The sequence below is a fragment of the Rhipicephalus microplus genome, chromosome 8 (assembly GCF_043290135.1).
Source record: "Rhipicephalus microplus isolate Deutch F79 chromosome 8, USDA_Rmic, whole genome shotgun sequence".
NCBI lineage: Eukaryota > Metazoa > Arthropoda > Arachnida > Ixodida > Ixodidae > Rhipicephalus > Rhipicephalus microplus.
Genome location: NC_134707.1, coordinates 69441506 through 69457355, shown reverse-complemented (window position 1 = coordinate 69457355; position 15850 = coordinate 69441506). Strand labels below are relative to the sequence as shown.

The window sequence follows — 15850 nt, the reverse complement described above, 5'->3', positions numbered from 1 at the left end:
AGATGAAAGCAAAAACAAGGAAGAATGAAGAAAGAAATGATATATTGGTTGCTATGGCGCAAACGCTCGGTATAATTATCAGATACGATAGCGGAGTGCTACGCAAATCTCTACCCTCTGGTGTTCTGACGTACTCTGACAATGCACAGGCTTCGCCTTGGCAGTCTAGTGGCTAAGGTACTGGGCTGCTGACCCGCAGATTGTTGGAATGAATTTCGGATGTGGCAGCTGCATTTTTTTATGGAGGAGAAAATGCTGTAGGCCCGTGTGCTCCAATTTGGGTGCAGGGTAAAGAACCCCAATCGGTTGAAATTTCTGGAGCCCTCTATTACGGCGTTTCTTATACTGATGCGATGGTTTGAGGACGTTGAATTGCGCAAATCAATCAATGAATTTTACATCGCACAGTACTCGGGCCCCTAGCATTTTGATAGCATAAAATGAGGTTGCCATGAACGGGATTTCAATCATCACCTTCGCGTCAGCTACCGAGCCCCCGTCGCCGCTACACCACCGTGACAGACGGCAGAGAAACCAGAGGAAGAAACGGACTGCCCAGTTTCGCACTTGTGTAGTTCTCTAGATGTTCTTGTTATTTTATGACTACTGGCTTGTACTTTGCTTTGAATTGTTTATTCTTCACATCAATGTACGCCAGAGTAATTAGGATGAACTTAACTGAAGTTCTCCATTATAAATGACGTAAACAATATGTTCATATACATTCTAGAAGACATTACGATTGCTTTCAGTAGTTCGTGTACGAGTCCTTAATTGGTCTACAAATAATGTGAAAGAAGATTTCCACTTATGCTCACGCAATACTTAAGCCAGTTGCTGTTTGTGGCCACATAAGAATGACATTTATGCTTAAGAAGCTGGAACAATGAACACTGCAAACGGTGATGGATGAATCAACTTGCCTACACGCCCACATCACATCAAATGAAGCGCGTGTTTACGCCTTTGTTTGTAACCCGATACATTTTAATTTTTCCTTACTTACCAGAAACTGAGGCGTCATGGAAGATGCGAGGACGCAGTTTGCACAATGGTCGGCAGATTGTTCATGGCATAATCGCACTCCGGGAAGTTCACTGATTGTAGCTGATATGATGCGACAGGCCATTTACGCACACACGCAAAAGAGCCATTCACATAAATGAAATGCGCACGCTTAGCAGAAAACTATGCTGAGACACAGCAACACAACACAAGCTCACTTTCGACTGCTTCTCTATAAGAGTGGGCGTCGTTCCTGAAATATTCGAACACAGTGTTGCTTACAGAAAAAGAAAGACGCTGGTCAAATTTGGAGCATCCTTTGTATGAATATCACTGAAGCTGAGTATTGATAGCCTGAAGATCTCGCTGTTGACGTCAGATGAAAGACAATGATTCTGCACCACTTACTTGCTGTGCATGGGCATGCAAGGGTTTTCAGGTGGGCTAGTTGGTTTGTGAATACTGTTATAAAACTGCGCTAAAAACGACGTCCGTTTGCACTGTGCCGTAGTTTTCTTCATTTTTTAAGTGACACTGTTGTGCCACACTGTGCATGGGAATAGACTCACGCACAAGAAATGCTGCCATTCGTACAGTATAGGCGCGCGCGTGCACAGTGAAGTTGTAGCTCATGAACTTTTCAACATATTTTCGCTTGCCGGATAAAACGACAAGCAGTTGTGGTGCCTTCTGTGGAGAACGTTGCCTCTAAGACATCCTATTTTGGTTTTAGAGCTAGCGTAAGGTTTACTTAAGTTGGCACTAGTGTGACGCGAGTAATTGGATAAAGTCTGGCGTTTTACTTCCCCAAAAATTGGGATAAAATTATGAGACACAACGTGGTTGAGTGCTCATAAAAAATGACCAGGTGGTGATATTTAAAGGAACACTAACGCAAATATCTTCTTTTTTAAAATTTTGTAGACAGCGGGCGAATGAGAACTGTTTCTTGTGTTGTCTATGAACATTTTTGCAAAAACGTAGTTCATCTGGGAGTGACGGCTATCTCGAACCCCCACATTATTAAACTAAAATCATATATTGAATGAATTAGGGTGGATAAATTACAATCTGAAATTTTCATTAGCGTGAATATTATTGAATTGTCATTAAAAGAATAAATAAGGGTCACTGTTTTATGCGTGAATTTCACCGCCATTTATGTGCACGTGACGTCACGGATATCAAGATGTGTTCTTCGTATTTTGACCACAATAAAACAACCACCATTTTCTGAAAATTTGACTATGAACTGTATACTGATCCCTCAAAGAAAAACTTGCTTCATTTTTATCAATTATTACATCCACTATAGGCTGTACAAGAAGCCGTGAAAATCTATAAAGTTATGGTGATATTGTCGGCAACTTGTAGGAGGCGTCACCCGCCACATTTTTATTTCTCGCGTTTTCTCGCTTACAAAGTGCCTGTACATGGCAAGTGCACCTATTTCAGTACTGTGAAATAGCAATTTAACAATAATGAAAAAAAAAGCACGCTTTTTTTTGGTGTCTCTTTACCATGCGCTGACATCGCCCTGTGTACAAGCCTCTACATACATTTCGCCGCTACCGAAACTTAACTACTATGGCCGCGATCGAATCAGCGACTTTTGGGTCGGCAGCCCATAGCACCAAAACTACGGATCCACCCTGGCGGAATCGCATTTATGGAAGTTCACCGGATCTTTGTGTAAACCTCTACTATATACACGAAAACAGAATGCTAAAATTTCGGAAGGCGCGGGTTTAAAACCCACGCCCATGAACCGTGTCTTTGACTCAGATACTACATGAAAGAGAACGCGAGCGAACTTGCACAGCAGCTGTGAGCTCTTGACAATTCCATTTGTAGGTTTTTTTTAAGAATAACACTCTCACGAAAACGCTTGTCACACCACACAAACTAACGTCACTGCACGTACCTGTGCTCTTCTATCATTACCTCTGCTTGAACATCATCATTGACTGAACCCTAACATATAAACGAGAGCTACTTGTTCAGCACTTTACTTGTAGTTACCTATTATGAACAGCAGCTTTTTTATTTTTGTAATTGTTCCATTGCACGATGTCTTGAGTGAATGAATATCAGTACGTATCTCAAATATCTGAAATCGGCACAAATGAACCGGTCCAGAAGTTGTACGCCCCATTTGTCGTCACTACGGCACGTATTATTCACGCAGTTTTCATGTTCGTAGCCTTCAGCTTAACAGTTTCTTTCCTCATCGTTTCGCGGAACCTTCCAAGTTTGCTCTAGCGTTTAACTCTAAATTACACTCAACAATTATCTCTACTTAGGAACTGTAAGATGCAGGCTAGTGTATTGTGGCAAAGCAGCCATTTTAGTTAGTTTGTAATGGTTCATTCTGATTGAAAAAAATAATATTGGCACCCGCATTTACCCACAGTTAAAACGCAAATAAATGCACCAAAGAATGGTGAAGGTATTGCGTAAATGTTGCGTTATCGGATGCTTCATTGTTATTTCGTCTTTAGCTTTCTTACTCATTGAATGAAGGAGAAGCGAAGGCAAGGAGTGTGAAGTTAAAGCGTGTCTTTGTTGCTTAGTGCCGTCGTTCTATTGGACGGAGAAGAGACGCCCTTGAAAGAATTCCAAACGCGCGCATCACCGCTTATACAAGGTGTCCCACGTAAATTTAGCCAGAGTTTAAAAATATGCCAGACCACGCATTTACGAGGCCACCAAATGCAACAACATGGAAAGTTGGGCCAGTTGGATTACGTTCAAAATTGAAAATTTTGTTGAAGCGCACTGAAGACCGTGTCAACCTTTTCTGTTCGTCCGTTGTTTAGTGCGCTTCAACAAAATTTTCAACTATGAAGTAAACGCACGTTGCTCACCGTTGCCTCGAGTTATTCAGAGTACGTTTCTGTTCTCAAATATTGTTTACTGGATATGTTTATTTACCTAACTTTTGAAGTAACGAAGAAGGATAACAAGTTTTTATGAGAAAGTATTCGTGTTTTTTTTGTTAAATACAAATGCCCGCGAATTAAAAAAAAATCCACGTGACAAACCCGCACGCACGTCAGTGCGCACGGTGATTCTAGTGCTCCCTAACGTTCGGCCTACAAACAACACGCTTCCCTCCCAACAGTTCATGACAGCGATAAGCAGTCACAGCGGTTATCGCCAGAGCGGGTTTGTCACGTGGTATCTCTTGTGTTTCTCGGAAATTTGTAATTAGCTAACAAACACTAATACTTAACAGATATAAAGTTCAAAACTATCTATTTGGACGTTTTGCAAACCAATCTACAACTTTCTAATTGAAACATTTTATCCATCTTCATTCCTTGAAAAGTTAGGTAATGAAACGGGCCTAAATAAAGAATATTTGAGAACACAAAACATAGCCTGACTAACTCCAGGCTACGGTGAGCAACATGCATTTACTCGCGTCGTAATTACGTGTTCTGGCATTTTTTTTACTCTGGCTCAAGTTACGTGGGACACCCTAAATATACGCGACCCGCGTTTGAGAGAGACGAGATGAGGCAGGAGGCGAGCCGAGCATGCGCAGTGGGGGAATCGTGTGGCTAAGAAATGCTCTCATTTAAAACACGTGGAGGAGTACAGTACGTAACAGGGTCTAGAGATAAAAAAAAATACTGGCGCGTTGTCATTCTGCCTACTGTTCTGTAATGCGCCCCTATTTTTGCATCCATATTACGCACTAAACCTACAATGAGCAGTCATTGAGTTGAGCATGTCTCTTTTTCTTCACAGAACGAAAACGTGCAAATACAGTTCTGCCCGCTCCTTTCCAATGTGGAATGCTTTACATGTGCACGTTAAACTTGGTCATTTTTGGGCTTGCTGGTGTCATCTAATACCGTTAATTATCTATGTTGCCTAACGTGCCGAAAGCACGCGGGCAGCACGATGAAAAGCGCTGTAGTGGACAGCTCCACAAACTTGAACCACCTCAGGTTTAGAAACGTGAACCTAAGACAAAGTATGCGTGCCTCAAGCGCATTGATCGGCAATGGAAATCTGGCCACCATGACCTAGACATGAACTGGTCACCTTGGCGTCATCATTCGAGCCCCATAACTACAACATTACCGTGGCTAGTAGCTATTGCGTATTCTTAACCAAAAATATTAGCGTTCATTTTATTCTGCTCTGTTTTAGAATTTCTTTAAATACCTGATTCCTTTTTCACCAACTCTTCTAAACTGAATAAATATATAAATAAGTGATTAGGTGAATAAGTATGAATATGGCAGAATAATTTGCGTTTCGAGTCTTTTGCTTTAATGTCTTAGATTCATCATTAGGAGCTCTTCAAGTTAGGTACCTTCGTAGAAAACTCTCAAAGGCCCCGCGTATAGACTTCATAGCGCGGGCAGTTTCGCCATCTGTTGGTGGAAGGTGAACACATTCAAAAAAATTCCCGTGCGCTCCTCGCAAGGGGGCAGGCGTGGAATTACGGTAAAACCACGGTGTTTTGAACTGGCGCTCCTTAGGTAACTATGAGAACAGTAGTCAAAGCGATCCGTAAGCAACAAGTCAAAAACAGAAAAAGAAAGAATTGTGTCCGCCAACACTTGATAATCATGCCCCACTGACTGTTATTCGATGAAAACAGCGTGACAACTGAAAAAAGCCCGCATGCATAAATTGAATTCATGAACACCAGTTGTGGTATAGCATGTGGTAACTGCCACATAATATTAAGTTATTGATTGGATTTATGGCCATAGCGGCCGTAAGTATAGGAGTGATCAAAGTGTAGGAAACCCACGTGTTAAGATTGATGTACAGAATAGTTTGTTGTAATTGTGTTTCTTAACTTTACTATGTCGTTTTAATTTACAACCTAGGCGCGCTCAACTATACCGCAACAACACACACGAAACACGTTTGCTTAGCAACCTGTGTACGTCAAAGGAACACCGGTGGTTTAAAATATTTGGTCCTTCTTCACGAATTTGTGTCGTATAATCATAGCGTTATTCTAGCCAGTGAAATCCCGGCATGGACTTTACACTACACAACATTTTGTTCGAACTTGTGCGTCGAACTGTGCGCCAAGCCGAGCATGATAGACTACTGCAAATTTACAACCTAGGCGGGCTCAACTATACCGCAACAACACGCAGGAAACACGTTTGCTTAGCAACCCGTGTACGTCAAAGAACACCGGTGGTTTAAACTATTTGGTCCTTTACCACGAATTTGTGTCATATACTCATAGCGTTATTCTAGCCAGTGAAATCCCGGCATGGACTTTACACTACACGACATTTTGTTCGAACTTGTGCTTCGAACTGTGCGCCAAGCAGTGCATGATAGACTACTGCAAATTTACAACCTAGGCGTGCTCAACTATACCGCAACAACACGCAGGAAACACGTTTGCTTAGCTACCTGGGTACGTCAAAGAAACACCGGTGGTTTAAATTATTTGGTCCTTCCCCACGAATTTGTGTCGTATAATCATAGCGTTATTCTAGCCAGTGAAATGCCGGCATGGACTTTACACTACACAACATTTTGTTCGAACATGTGCTTTGAACTGTGCGCCAAGCAGTGCATGATAGACTACTGCGAATAGCACATAATTTATATGCACACACGAGAAAAAAGTACAAGAAATAACACGAGAAAGACATAATTGACAGCTCTGGCCTTCAAGCTATACCTGTCAAAACCACATATTGTTTCACCATCTGTCATATTCACAATATTTATGTTCGTACCCAGCGAGCATGAGCCTAGGACACATATGAAACGATCGTGCTGTGGTATCAGAAACCGAAAGCCCGAATCCCGTTTTTTTATTCATCTTCATTTGTATTCTGATTCTGTAAACTTTAACAGCATTGAACGGTCGTGCGTGCATGTGTGTGACGTCGCTATCGACTACGCACTCTATCGTTTTGCTATTTGGTTCCAGGGTCTGGTGCGAAGCTGAACAAATTCCTCACGCAACGGATACCTCCAATGTCAAATACTCGTATAGCAGATACCCTTGAACTGTTCATCAATATCGCACATGAGTTGACGTTAGTAGTACTTCTAGCCTACTATCAGCCAATAATAACGAGATCGGATACAGAAATGCAAGCGCGCAATACACAGTCATCTGTTAATGCTGTTTGCTAATGACTGCCGGTCACTAACGACATTTCTTTACAGACATGTGAGCCAGGATCTTTTCAGAAAGATGAAGCAAAAGTAATCTTCTTATTAATTGTTGCGCGAAATTTTTAAAGTTTTTAAGGATGTACAACTATCGGGCATGTAAACAATATCGCAATGTGAGCCAGGCAAGTTCTGAAGATATGCACTTAGCGTAGCAATTTAGGCACAATTATAAATGTGTTTGAGTCATTTATACGTGCGTTTTCAACCAGATAGGCAATTCAGACGAAGGAGAGCTGCCATACCCATATCCTTCAGAATATCTTGTGCTAATAGAATCAGGTGATCATTCCTTCAACTTGCTGAGATGGCTGAGATAGCTGAATTCTTTAGGACGTAAATTGTGGAACCATGACATACGAGAAAGCGTCTCGCCCTGCAGCTGAGCCACATACACGTGCGAGCCAACTGCCGCGCCGTCTAGCGACCCCAACGCAAAATGCAGCAAACCTAATTTGGCCACTGTCTCGAAGCCAGTTTGAGAACACCCAATTCTCAGAAAGATGGAATCCAACCGAAAGCAGTGTGGCTGCATGCTGTGTCCCGAGTGCGAGAATATTATTCGCGCTAAGGTGAGACTGTGGCTGCAGGAGCAGCCTTTCTCGACTGAGGTCGAGGATCAGAATTGCAAGCCCGAAGCAGCCAGAGAAGCCGGCTTTTCGGGGGTCCCTCTTCTTGCGGCTAAATACTCGGAAGCTGCCGATGCAGTTCATGCGTACGCTTATCGCCTTCTGGAATGTAAATTGGACAGCGTCGAGTCGACGGACAGCGGCTCAAAAACTGACACGTCCGTTGTTGGCTGCTGTTCCGGAAAATCCATTTCTGAAGATGGGGACACTTCTGTCTCCCAGGTGGATGACGGAGACTTTCCAATAGATCCCCTATCAAGCCCTTCTCAAGCTGTTGATTCTGGAAGTATTGATAAGGTAAGTGATTTTAGGTGACAAATACAAATGATTGGGCGGCTAGTGCATTATAATATTATACTGCTTCAGTTCATCTCATTTTGAGCAAGAAAACATGCTACAGTGAAGAAGAAAAATACAGACCACGCGATGAGCCCTGAACAGCACTCACCCTGTGTCACTGATCCCGTTGTCTGTGTTTCCCTGCTTCTCTGTTGCCGACTGAAGTCTCTGTTGCGTATTTTTTTCACGTTCATATTCAGCTGCCCTATTGCAATACGATACGTTTCATAGCTTTTCACAAGCGAAAAAATTGTGACGCTGCTAAGTTTTACACAGATTTCCTTCGCGCTTATTGCGTTTAGGAAGGCTTTGATAGGGTTATGGATAGGGCTTGATAAATTTGGGACGTTAGACACCACATATCTGTCCATCTTGATAGGGTTACCTCCAGTGGCAGTTTTGGCCTCAGGCATACCCTTCGTAAGGCACCAAATGGCATAACGTGAGTTGAAACATAACTAAGGTACAAAATATATCCATTTCACAATCGGTGTGTCGATATTATGATCCTAGAGGGTCGGTATCAATATGTTGCTCTAATTGAGATGCCGAACATCGTTCAAAAGTGTTTCAAATTTGACATATAGGAAAAGTGTTTCGTTGAACGGCAACTGCGTCTTAAACGCCCTTCAATGACTCTCTCCTCTCTTTCAACATTTACTTCACTGCTCCGCCCTTTCCGGACACAATGTTAGTCCTTAGGCTCACTTGCTGAGGTCGGTTTGCGATCACAACGTTAGAATATCACGCTATAGTACAACCAACCACTTGTGTGGTGCCATAATTGCGATAAAGTTCACATAGGTCATGGTAGTGCATAACAGCACTTTGGTACTTTCTGAAGAATTCTCGTGAAGTACAAGCCGCGCAGTAAGCACGGGTACCTTTTTGTTTTATGTTTTTATGTTTTAAGCACGGGTACCTTTCGAATAGTGATCGCAGCAGAAACCCCAAAAAAGCGCAAGATGCCGATTGGGCAGTCACTGAGAAAACAACTAGCGATGGCGTCTGGATAAAAATGCCTAGCTTGCAGTGTCAGTGGGCGGTGCACTAGACGTCTTCTTGGCAGATGGTCCTAAGCAAAGCACGTCAAACGCGCTTTGGGTCAGTTTTTGCAGACACAATTCTGATAAGATTGCCCAGCAGCTTTCAATCACTGAAATTATGCGCGTTGAAGTTCTTTTGCGTACTCGGTACGCATATTCTGCGCTCTTGCATATTATCTTGAAGGAAGTTGGCGTGAGCTAGTTTGTAGAAAAATGCTACAATGCAATGCATACCGAAGAAAAATAGGCCTGCAACCTGCCAAACAATTCGTCCTCGACCTCGGACCAGAAACTATTTGTCCTCGACGCTGGACCAAACCGAAAACTCCGACAAATTGAGGGGCAATCAGTAGGCACCGTACCCCAACCTCCAAAGTTAGTCTCGTGGCTCCCATCCCCCTCCCTCCAGTGTCTGTCTTCCACGTCCTGTCACTGATTAGCAGAAATGAGTGCGACCGTTGTGAGCACAAATCAGCTGCATTTAAGCTGTGATGAATCACATTCGCAACGCTCTGAACTGCACACGAAACAAGACACATAGAGGCACAGGTAGGACACACATGAGTGCGAACACACAAGTGCCTTCTTGTGTCTTCTTTTCTGTGCATCGCGAGTGTCAAGTATATAAAGCCAACTATATATAGTTACTTTCATCACAGCAAGGAGGGCTAGCTTGAGGCCACAGCCTCTACTCTGGCCCTTGTAGCTGTGATGAAATTATTGTGAGTGTTAACTACCTAAAACAAGATATAGTATCCCCCCTCTATTGTTTTCGCCTTAAGTAATCGTTCCCCGTAAACTGAGAGGCTGGACTCACCATCACAAATAGGCTATACACTTGAACAAATCTCTCGGCGCTTCTGCTGTGAATTTGGCAGTGGCACCGTGGCTTTCCTTGGCGTTGTGGTGTGCGCACACTTTAAACCATGAACAAGCATGCTGCAGGCTGGCTGGTAGAGGGATCCGAATAGTGTACTTACGTGCCCTCCGGCTTCGCAAACAGCCATAAGCTCCGTGGTGTCATAAGCCACGTGCTCCCATGGTCCCGAGGATTGCGCCGCGACTATTCGTTATGGGACTGCCAGTATGTAAAAAAGAAGTCTATAAACGCTACGGAGGGCTTGTGCAGTCACCTCTTGGTTGTTTGTTTTGCACACCTATCCAAGACAAAAACATGAGAACGAAAGTAATGCTGAGATTCCCAGCATAATTTTGTTCACAAGTTTTGTGTTACAGTCAGCTACAGTGTAAAACTTTATGTGCAGATGTGTGACGTAAACTTTCCAATGCCTGTAAGCATCGGTCTGTGCGCCTCGAACATTCAGCGCGTCACAGGAAAAGCATGACCGTCATCTGAAAGTGCTGCCTATCTCAACGCTCATTCTTCATTGGACGCTAACACATTAAGAAGCGCATACATACTTCTACTGTGGCTTCAAGCACATCATGGCGACGAGTTTAAGTCGGTGTGCACATATGAACACTTCGGTGTGTGCGAATACTTCTACTTGCTTTCTCTTTTTCCTTTTTTGTCACGTAGCATAAGTTACAGACCTCATTGAAAATATTGCTCCCTCAATCGCTGATTTGTTCTTTCTTTGGGCTCGGCAACTAACTTGGCTTTGTGAAACTCTGTTGACGTTTTGATAATTACTGTTTAGATTTGTGAGCATACATGTATTTTGATATTCCATTAATGTACTTTTTGTTTTAACTTTCACTTTTATGCGTGTGTGCGCTGCCTTACAACCCAATCTGTAAAGGCCGTATGGTGAACAGTATTCTGAATAAATATCCCGCTAGTAAAATATAATCTGAGCTAGCACCCCAGCTACAATGCACTGTAGCTTCGCCACGGCATCTGCGGATGCATTATTGCGTCAAGACGAGTTTCCTAGCTCATACAGTCGCAAGCAAACGAGCAATCAGTCGTGTTATCTATTCACATATTTTCGACTTCAAAGAACAACGCGTGGTTGAAGACCCATTTCTCACTGTTAACACAACGGTGCCATTAGTATTACAGCTTGTAGGCTCGGGCATGTTTTTACCACATTAAAGGGAACAAGAACTAATTAAGAATGGCATGAACACTGGAGCTGTCTCTGTGTCTTTGCAGTCCTTCTTTTTGTTTCGTCCTTGTTGGATGATTGGTGTAAACTTATCGTATTCTTAATGGGACGAACGTAGGCTCCTTAGTCAATCGTCTTCTGGTCTTGATGCATAACAAGACTAAAGCCTAACACAATTACTAATGCCTGGTGGTTTACATGTTTTGCTTTATGTCAATGCTGTGCCGTTATTGAAGTGTTCTATTTCCCATGCCATTTCAGCCCCTTGATGGTCTTTGAAGAACTTGACGTACATCGACTACTACGATGCTTCGACGACCACCCACTGCGCCACTGCCTTACCCCTAAGCCAGGAGGCACTAAATTGTGGAGTCGTATATGTATATATGGTGCCCAATAAATTAAGTTCATTGATTAAAGAAGCTTCCTGAAAGATACAAAAATTAATTTTCGGTGTTATTCAATGGAGTGTCGTCACAAATATGAAAGTGCTGCTAATGTAAGTTATAATTTTTAGAAAGATTTACGAAAAAAAGGCTAAATGTTTTTCTTGGTGTACAAGCCGGAAAGTATTCTCCATTGTAAGAATAGTAAAAAAAACGCGTCACACAAGTGGTAAGCTACTAAAGTATACCTGAACCTTACAACTGTAAGAGACATGGTGGGTACATAATGGAGTCCTGCAAAGCATTACGTATGAAGCGAATGTTTGTGAGTAGCAGAACAGCACTAGGCGTGAAATTTTAATGAAAGTGAAGAACAAGAAAAAAAATTTCAAATGAATTAACGTACGCAAGACTGGCAGTTGAGTTAAAGGAAAACACCAGATAAACAGCTGTATTGATTGAGGTCTAAGGCCATTAGCGGCCTTTAAGAGTTGGTGTTGCACAGTGCATTTGCATGACTCACGGAGTCTTACCGTTTCATGAAGCAGCAATATCAGACTAGTGCAGGAACATTTAGATGTATGACTAAGAAGCCTAAAATGTGTTTTTCTTACAGGAACCCAGTCCGACTGAAGAGGTCATTATAAATGGACGCATTTATACTTGTAAAATTTAACCGTACGTACGAGACCAATACTACCACTTACAGCAAATTGAAATTGCCTTAAGATCAGTTGGCTTGAGAGGTTATTCCTATATAAATAGTCACCGGCAAGCAAGCGCCTAGTAGAAAATTCTGCAGCAGGAAGGTGGTGAGCTTTAACAAAATTATAGCCCCATTCCATATTTGTAAACACAAGTAGGCCGACGTCGACATGGATAAAATTATAGCAACGTTCGCACGTAACTTCCGTCATAAGCACTGCGGGCTCTGATGTGCGCTAACAAAACGACGTTGTGAGACGCCATAAGCGTTGTGAAAGCCCTAAGCACTGAAGGCTGCGATGTGGGCCAACAAACAAAACTAAGTTGTGAGACGCGACTCGCATCCAATCGCAATGCAGCTCGAAAGCATACCGTTTTTTTTTCGTTGCTTGACTGAGAACACCACATGCACCATTGAGAACCTAGCAGAAACTGCGGTAGGCAAAGCGCCTTTTGCCTACCAAGACAGCGCCACCGCATTTTCGTGACGCAAGTCTGGTGGAATTGGTCTATAGGATTCCCGAACGACCATTGGACATCATGCAATATGCAAGGCCGACTGTATCAAATATGAACGCATCGTTAATATTCAAGCCAGTAGAACTGAAATGTTTGTTCCCTAAATAATTCCTATATTATACGATGGATGACCATCTTGTCGATGAACACAATACATTTCCGTATTTTATCTCAAACATCAGCTGCTATGACATCTTGAATAATATATAGGTGTTGGCCGTGGATACGGTAGACCCTGCACATTGCTCACAGGAAGGAGCAAAGATGTAATTGTTACAACGCGATAACAGTATAAAGCCAGGCTGCTTGCACTTCCACTTCAGCGCACTCCCGCAGCAGGTCACCGCCTACAAAAGGCACACACGTTACTGCGCCCATTGTTTAGGCCACTTAGTAGGTACATTGCACGTTGAAAAAAAAATTCGCGCGTGTAACTGCTTGGTTTAAAACATGCTACAACTTACACAGAATGGAGCCATACGTGGAAGCTTTACTGTAACAAGCCATTTTCTACGCTCTAGGAACAGGATGTTGCTATCAATTACAAGTCTTAAAAGCGAAGATTAAGAATCTGGCAATTTTCTGAAGAACAATTTTATGAAAAAAAAGCAGCGACGAAAATTTGAGGCACAGCGAGAGGATCCGTATATATACTGTGGATATATTTTGGACCGGTGGTAGTGTATTTGCGAAAAAGTGAGATGACCAAAACAAGCAGAACTGTTTTTAATATCCGAGGAAGGAAGGGTAGCGTTACTTAAATTGGAGCGTGTATTTTATATTCTGTACCTTCGAATAGTTCTCAGAAAAGTTATATGTGCACAGGTAGGTGCACACGATTTGGTTATTGGGAGTGAGTAAAACAACCTTATTTTGGCCACTATCAGAGCGAGTTAACTCGCCGTCACCTGACTAGGCTAATTCGGAGATGGTAATGTTAAACCTGGCTGCATCGCGCGCGCCATCTGGACGTCAAGTACTAGAGTGGTCACGTCCTGAAATAGCCTTGATTGGGCGAACTTGTGCCCAGAAGCCCCGCCGCGGTGGTCTAAAAGCTCAAGTACTCGGCTGCTGAACTGCAGTTCGCGGGATCAAATCCCGGCGGCGGAGGCTTCATCTTCGGTACAGGCGAAACTTTTGTAGGCCCGTGTGCTCAGATTTGGGTGCATGTAAAGAACCACCGGTAGTCGAAATTTACGGAGCCCTCCTGTACGGCGTCTCTCACAATCATATGGTGGTTTTAGGACTTTAAACCCCACATGTCCACATATCAACTTCTGCTCAGACGTTTAGTGCTAAAAGTGCTTACATGTATTGCAGCCGGCACACTTAGCGACAATCGGCTGCTCAGTGTACCGGGTGGATCGTGATTGTCAAAGCAGCTCGTCGTCTTCTACACATGAATGCTCGAAAGTATTCTGCGATGTCACTGGTTATTTATGCGTTATTCGAAACATTCGTGAAGCTCCCAAATACTGTGGCACGGCCGGCACCAAGTGCTGCTGACCGTTTTGGCTGAAGCCCGACTTTGCATAATTATGAAGTTAGGCGCGTCTGGAAATACAAGCACTTTTTATTGCAGAGGTCGGAATCACCAAACTACCTCATTTGAGACACACAAAAATTTGAGCGCGTATTCCTTTTCGGCCCCGTAGTGGTCACACAGCAAGTTTGAAATATTTCACACGCATGATTGTCCACGGTCTAAAGCATGATAGTCATTACACATATGGCAGCCATAAACGAAAGCGTCAGTGGCACAAGCCACTTTCAAAGCAATAGGGACAGGATATCGCTGTCGCATTTAACTATGAAGGGTTCGCGTTCATCTATTACAGACTTAAGGGTCTGCAACAGGGTGGGTATAGTGACGTGTGCCCTTGCAGGTTTTCGCCTCGTGGTTGAAATCCGACATGGTGGCACATGTGTTCATTAATGATTACGTGGCAGATAGGTATAATGGCGGACAAAAAAAGTCTGAACCCCGAAGTTCCATCTTTTAGGGCTGAGCACGGTGCCGTAATCCTACAGCTAACGCGAATTCAGCATCATAGTTAATAGTTTATTCGTTTGAAATTACTCAAGAACTTCAATATTGTATAGGGTTTTATACGTGCTAACCGCGATATGATAATGAGAGACGCTGTAATGAAGAATTCCAAAAATTGAGACCATCTTGTGCTCTTTATTGTGAACTGACATCGGACAGTACATGGTCCTCTACTATTTCGTCTTTACTGAAATGCGTATTCCGTTGCTGGGATTTAACCAGCGACCTTCGGGTTAGCAGCCCAAACCCTTAGCAACTAACCCACCGCGGTGGACTGTTACTTGAGAAGTTTCACTTGTGAATTAATACAATGTCATCTATAAAGTTGAAGGTGGCTTGTGTGAGTAAAAATTTCGCACATATATGCATTATGTGTAATGGGTAGCATGATATGAATGACGACATGAAATGTTTTTCAACTTGCTATGCATGATGAAATCGTAAGGGTATAGAACAACTATTTTTGAGCATGAACAAAAAAAAAAGCCAGTGAAGAAGGGTAATACAGACGACAGGTTGAGCGCTTATTGCCCTGATGAAGTCAGGCCATCCCGCTATGACTACTAGTTCTATAGGACAAGGCAAGCGCTTATTCATGGCAGGATATGCGGTTTTATTCGGAGTTTGGGGCTGACTGTTTGTTCAAAGGTTCACGTAGGCGGGTACAACTGCAGGACAATGGTGAGCACGATGCTAAAAAAGCCAGTGTCATACTTATGTGCACAACATTTCACTTCATTGAGAAAAAGATAGCCCTGAAAGAAAACGTTCGCGTAGTGTTCTCGGCTCCAGAAATACTAAAGAGACTATGCATGCAAGCTTACAAATCCAAAGAAGTCACAACCAACCTGTGGAAAAAATATTATGACTAAGCTTGTTGAACGTTCTGTAGCTGTCATGTACTTGCTCTCTCTGTCGT

The 15850-nt window shown here is 42.9% G+C and overlaps 1 protein-coding gene across 1 annotated transcript; it reads left to right on the top strand.

Annotated features, from left to right (window-relative positions):
* The first annotated feature begins 7544 nt into the window (after window positions 1–7544).
* On the top strand, window positions 7545–11693 carry LOC119165869 (uncharacterized). The gene is made up of 2 exons (XM_037417891.2): window positions 7545–8111; window positions 11533–11693. Exons 1-2 carry the CDS (start codon window positions 7689–7691, stop codon window positions 11548–11550), a joined length of 441 nt encoding a protein of 146 aa, XP_037273788.1. The 5' UTR covers window positions 7545–7688; the 3' UTR covers window positions 11551–11693.
* Window positions 11694–15850: the final 4157 nt, after the last annotated feature.

Coding starts and splice junctions, on each gene's coding strand:
- LOC119165869 (XM_037417891.2), top strand. CDS start 7,689: ATGGAATCCAACCGAAAGCAGTGTGGCTGCATGCTGTGTCCCGAGTGC.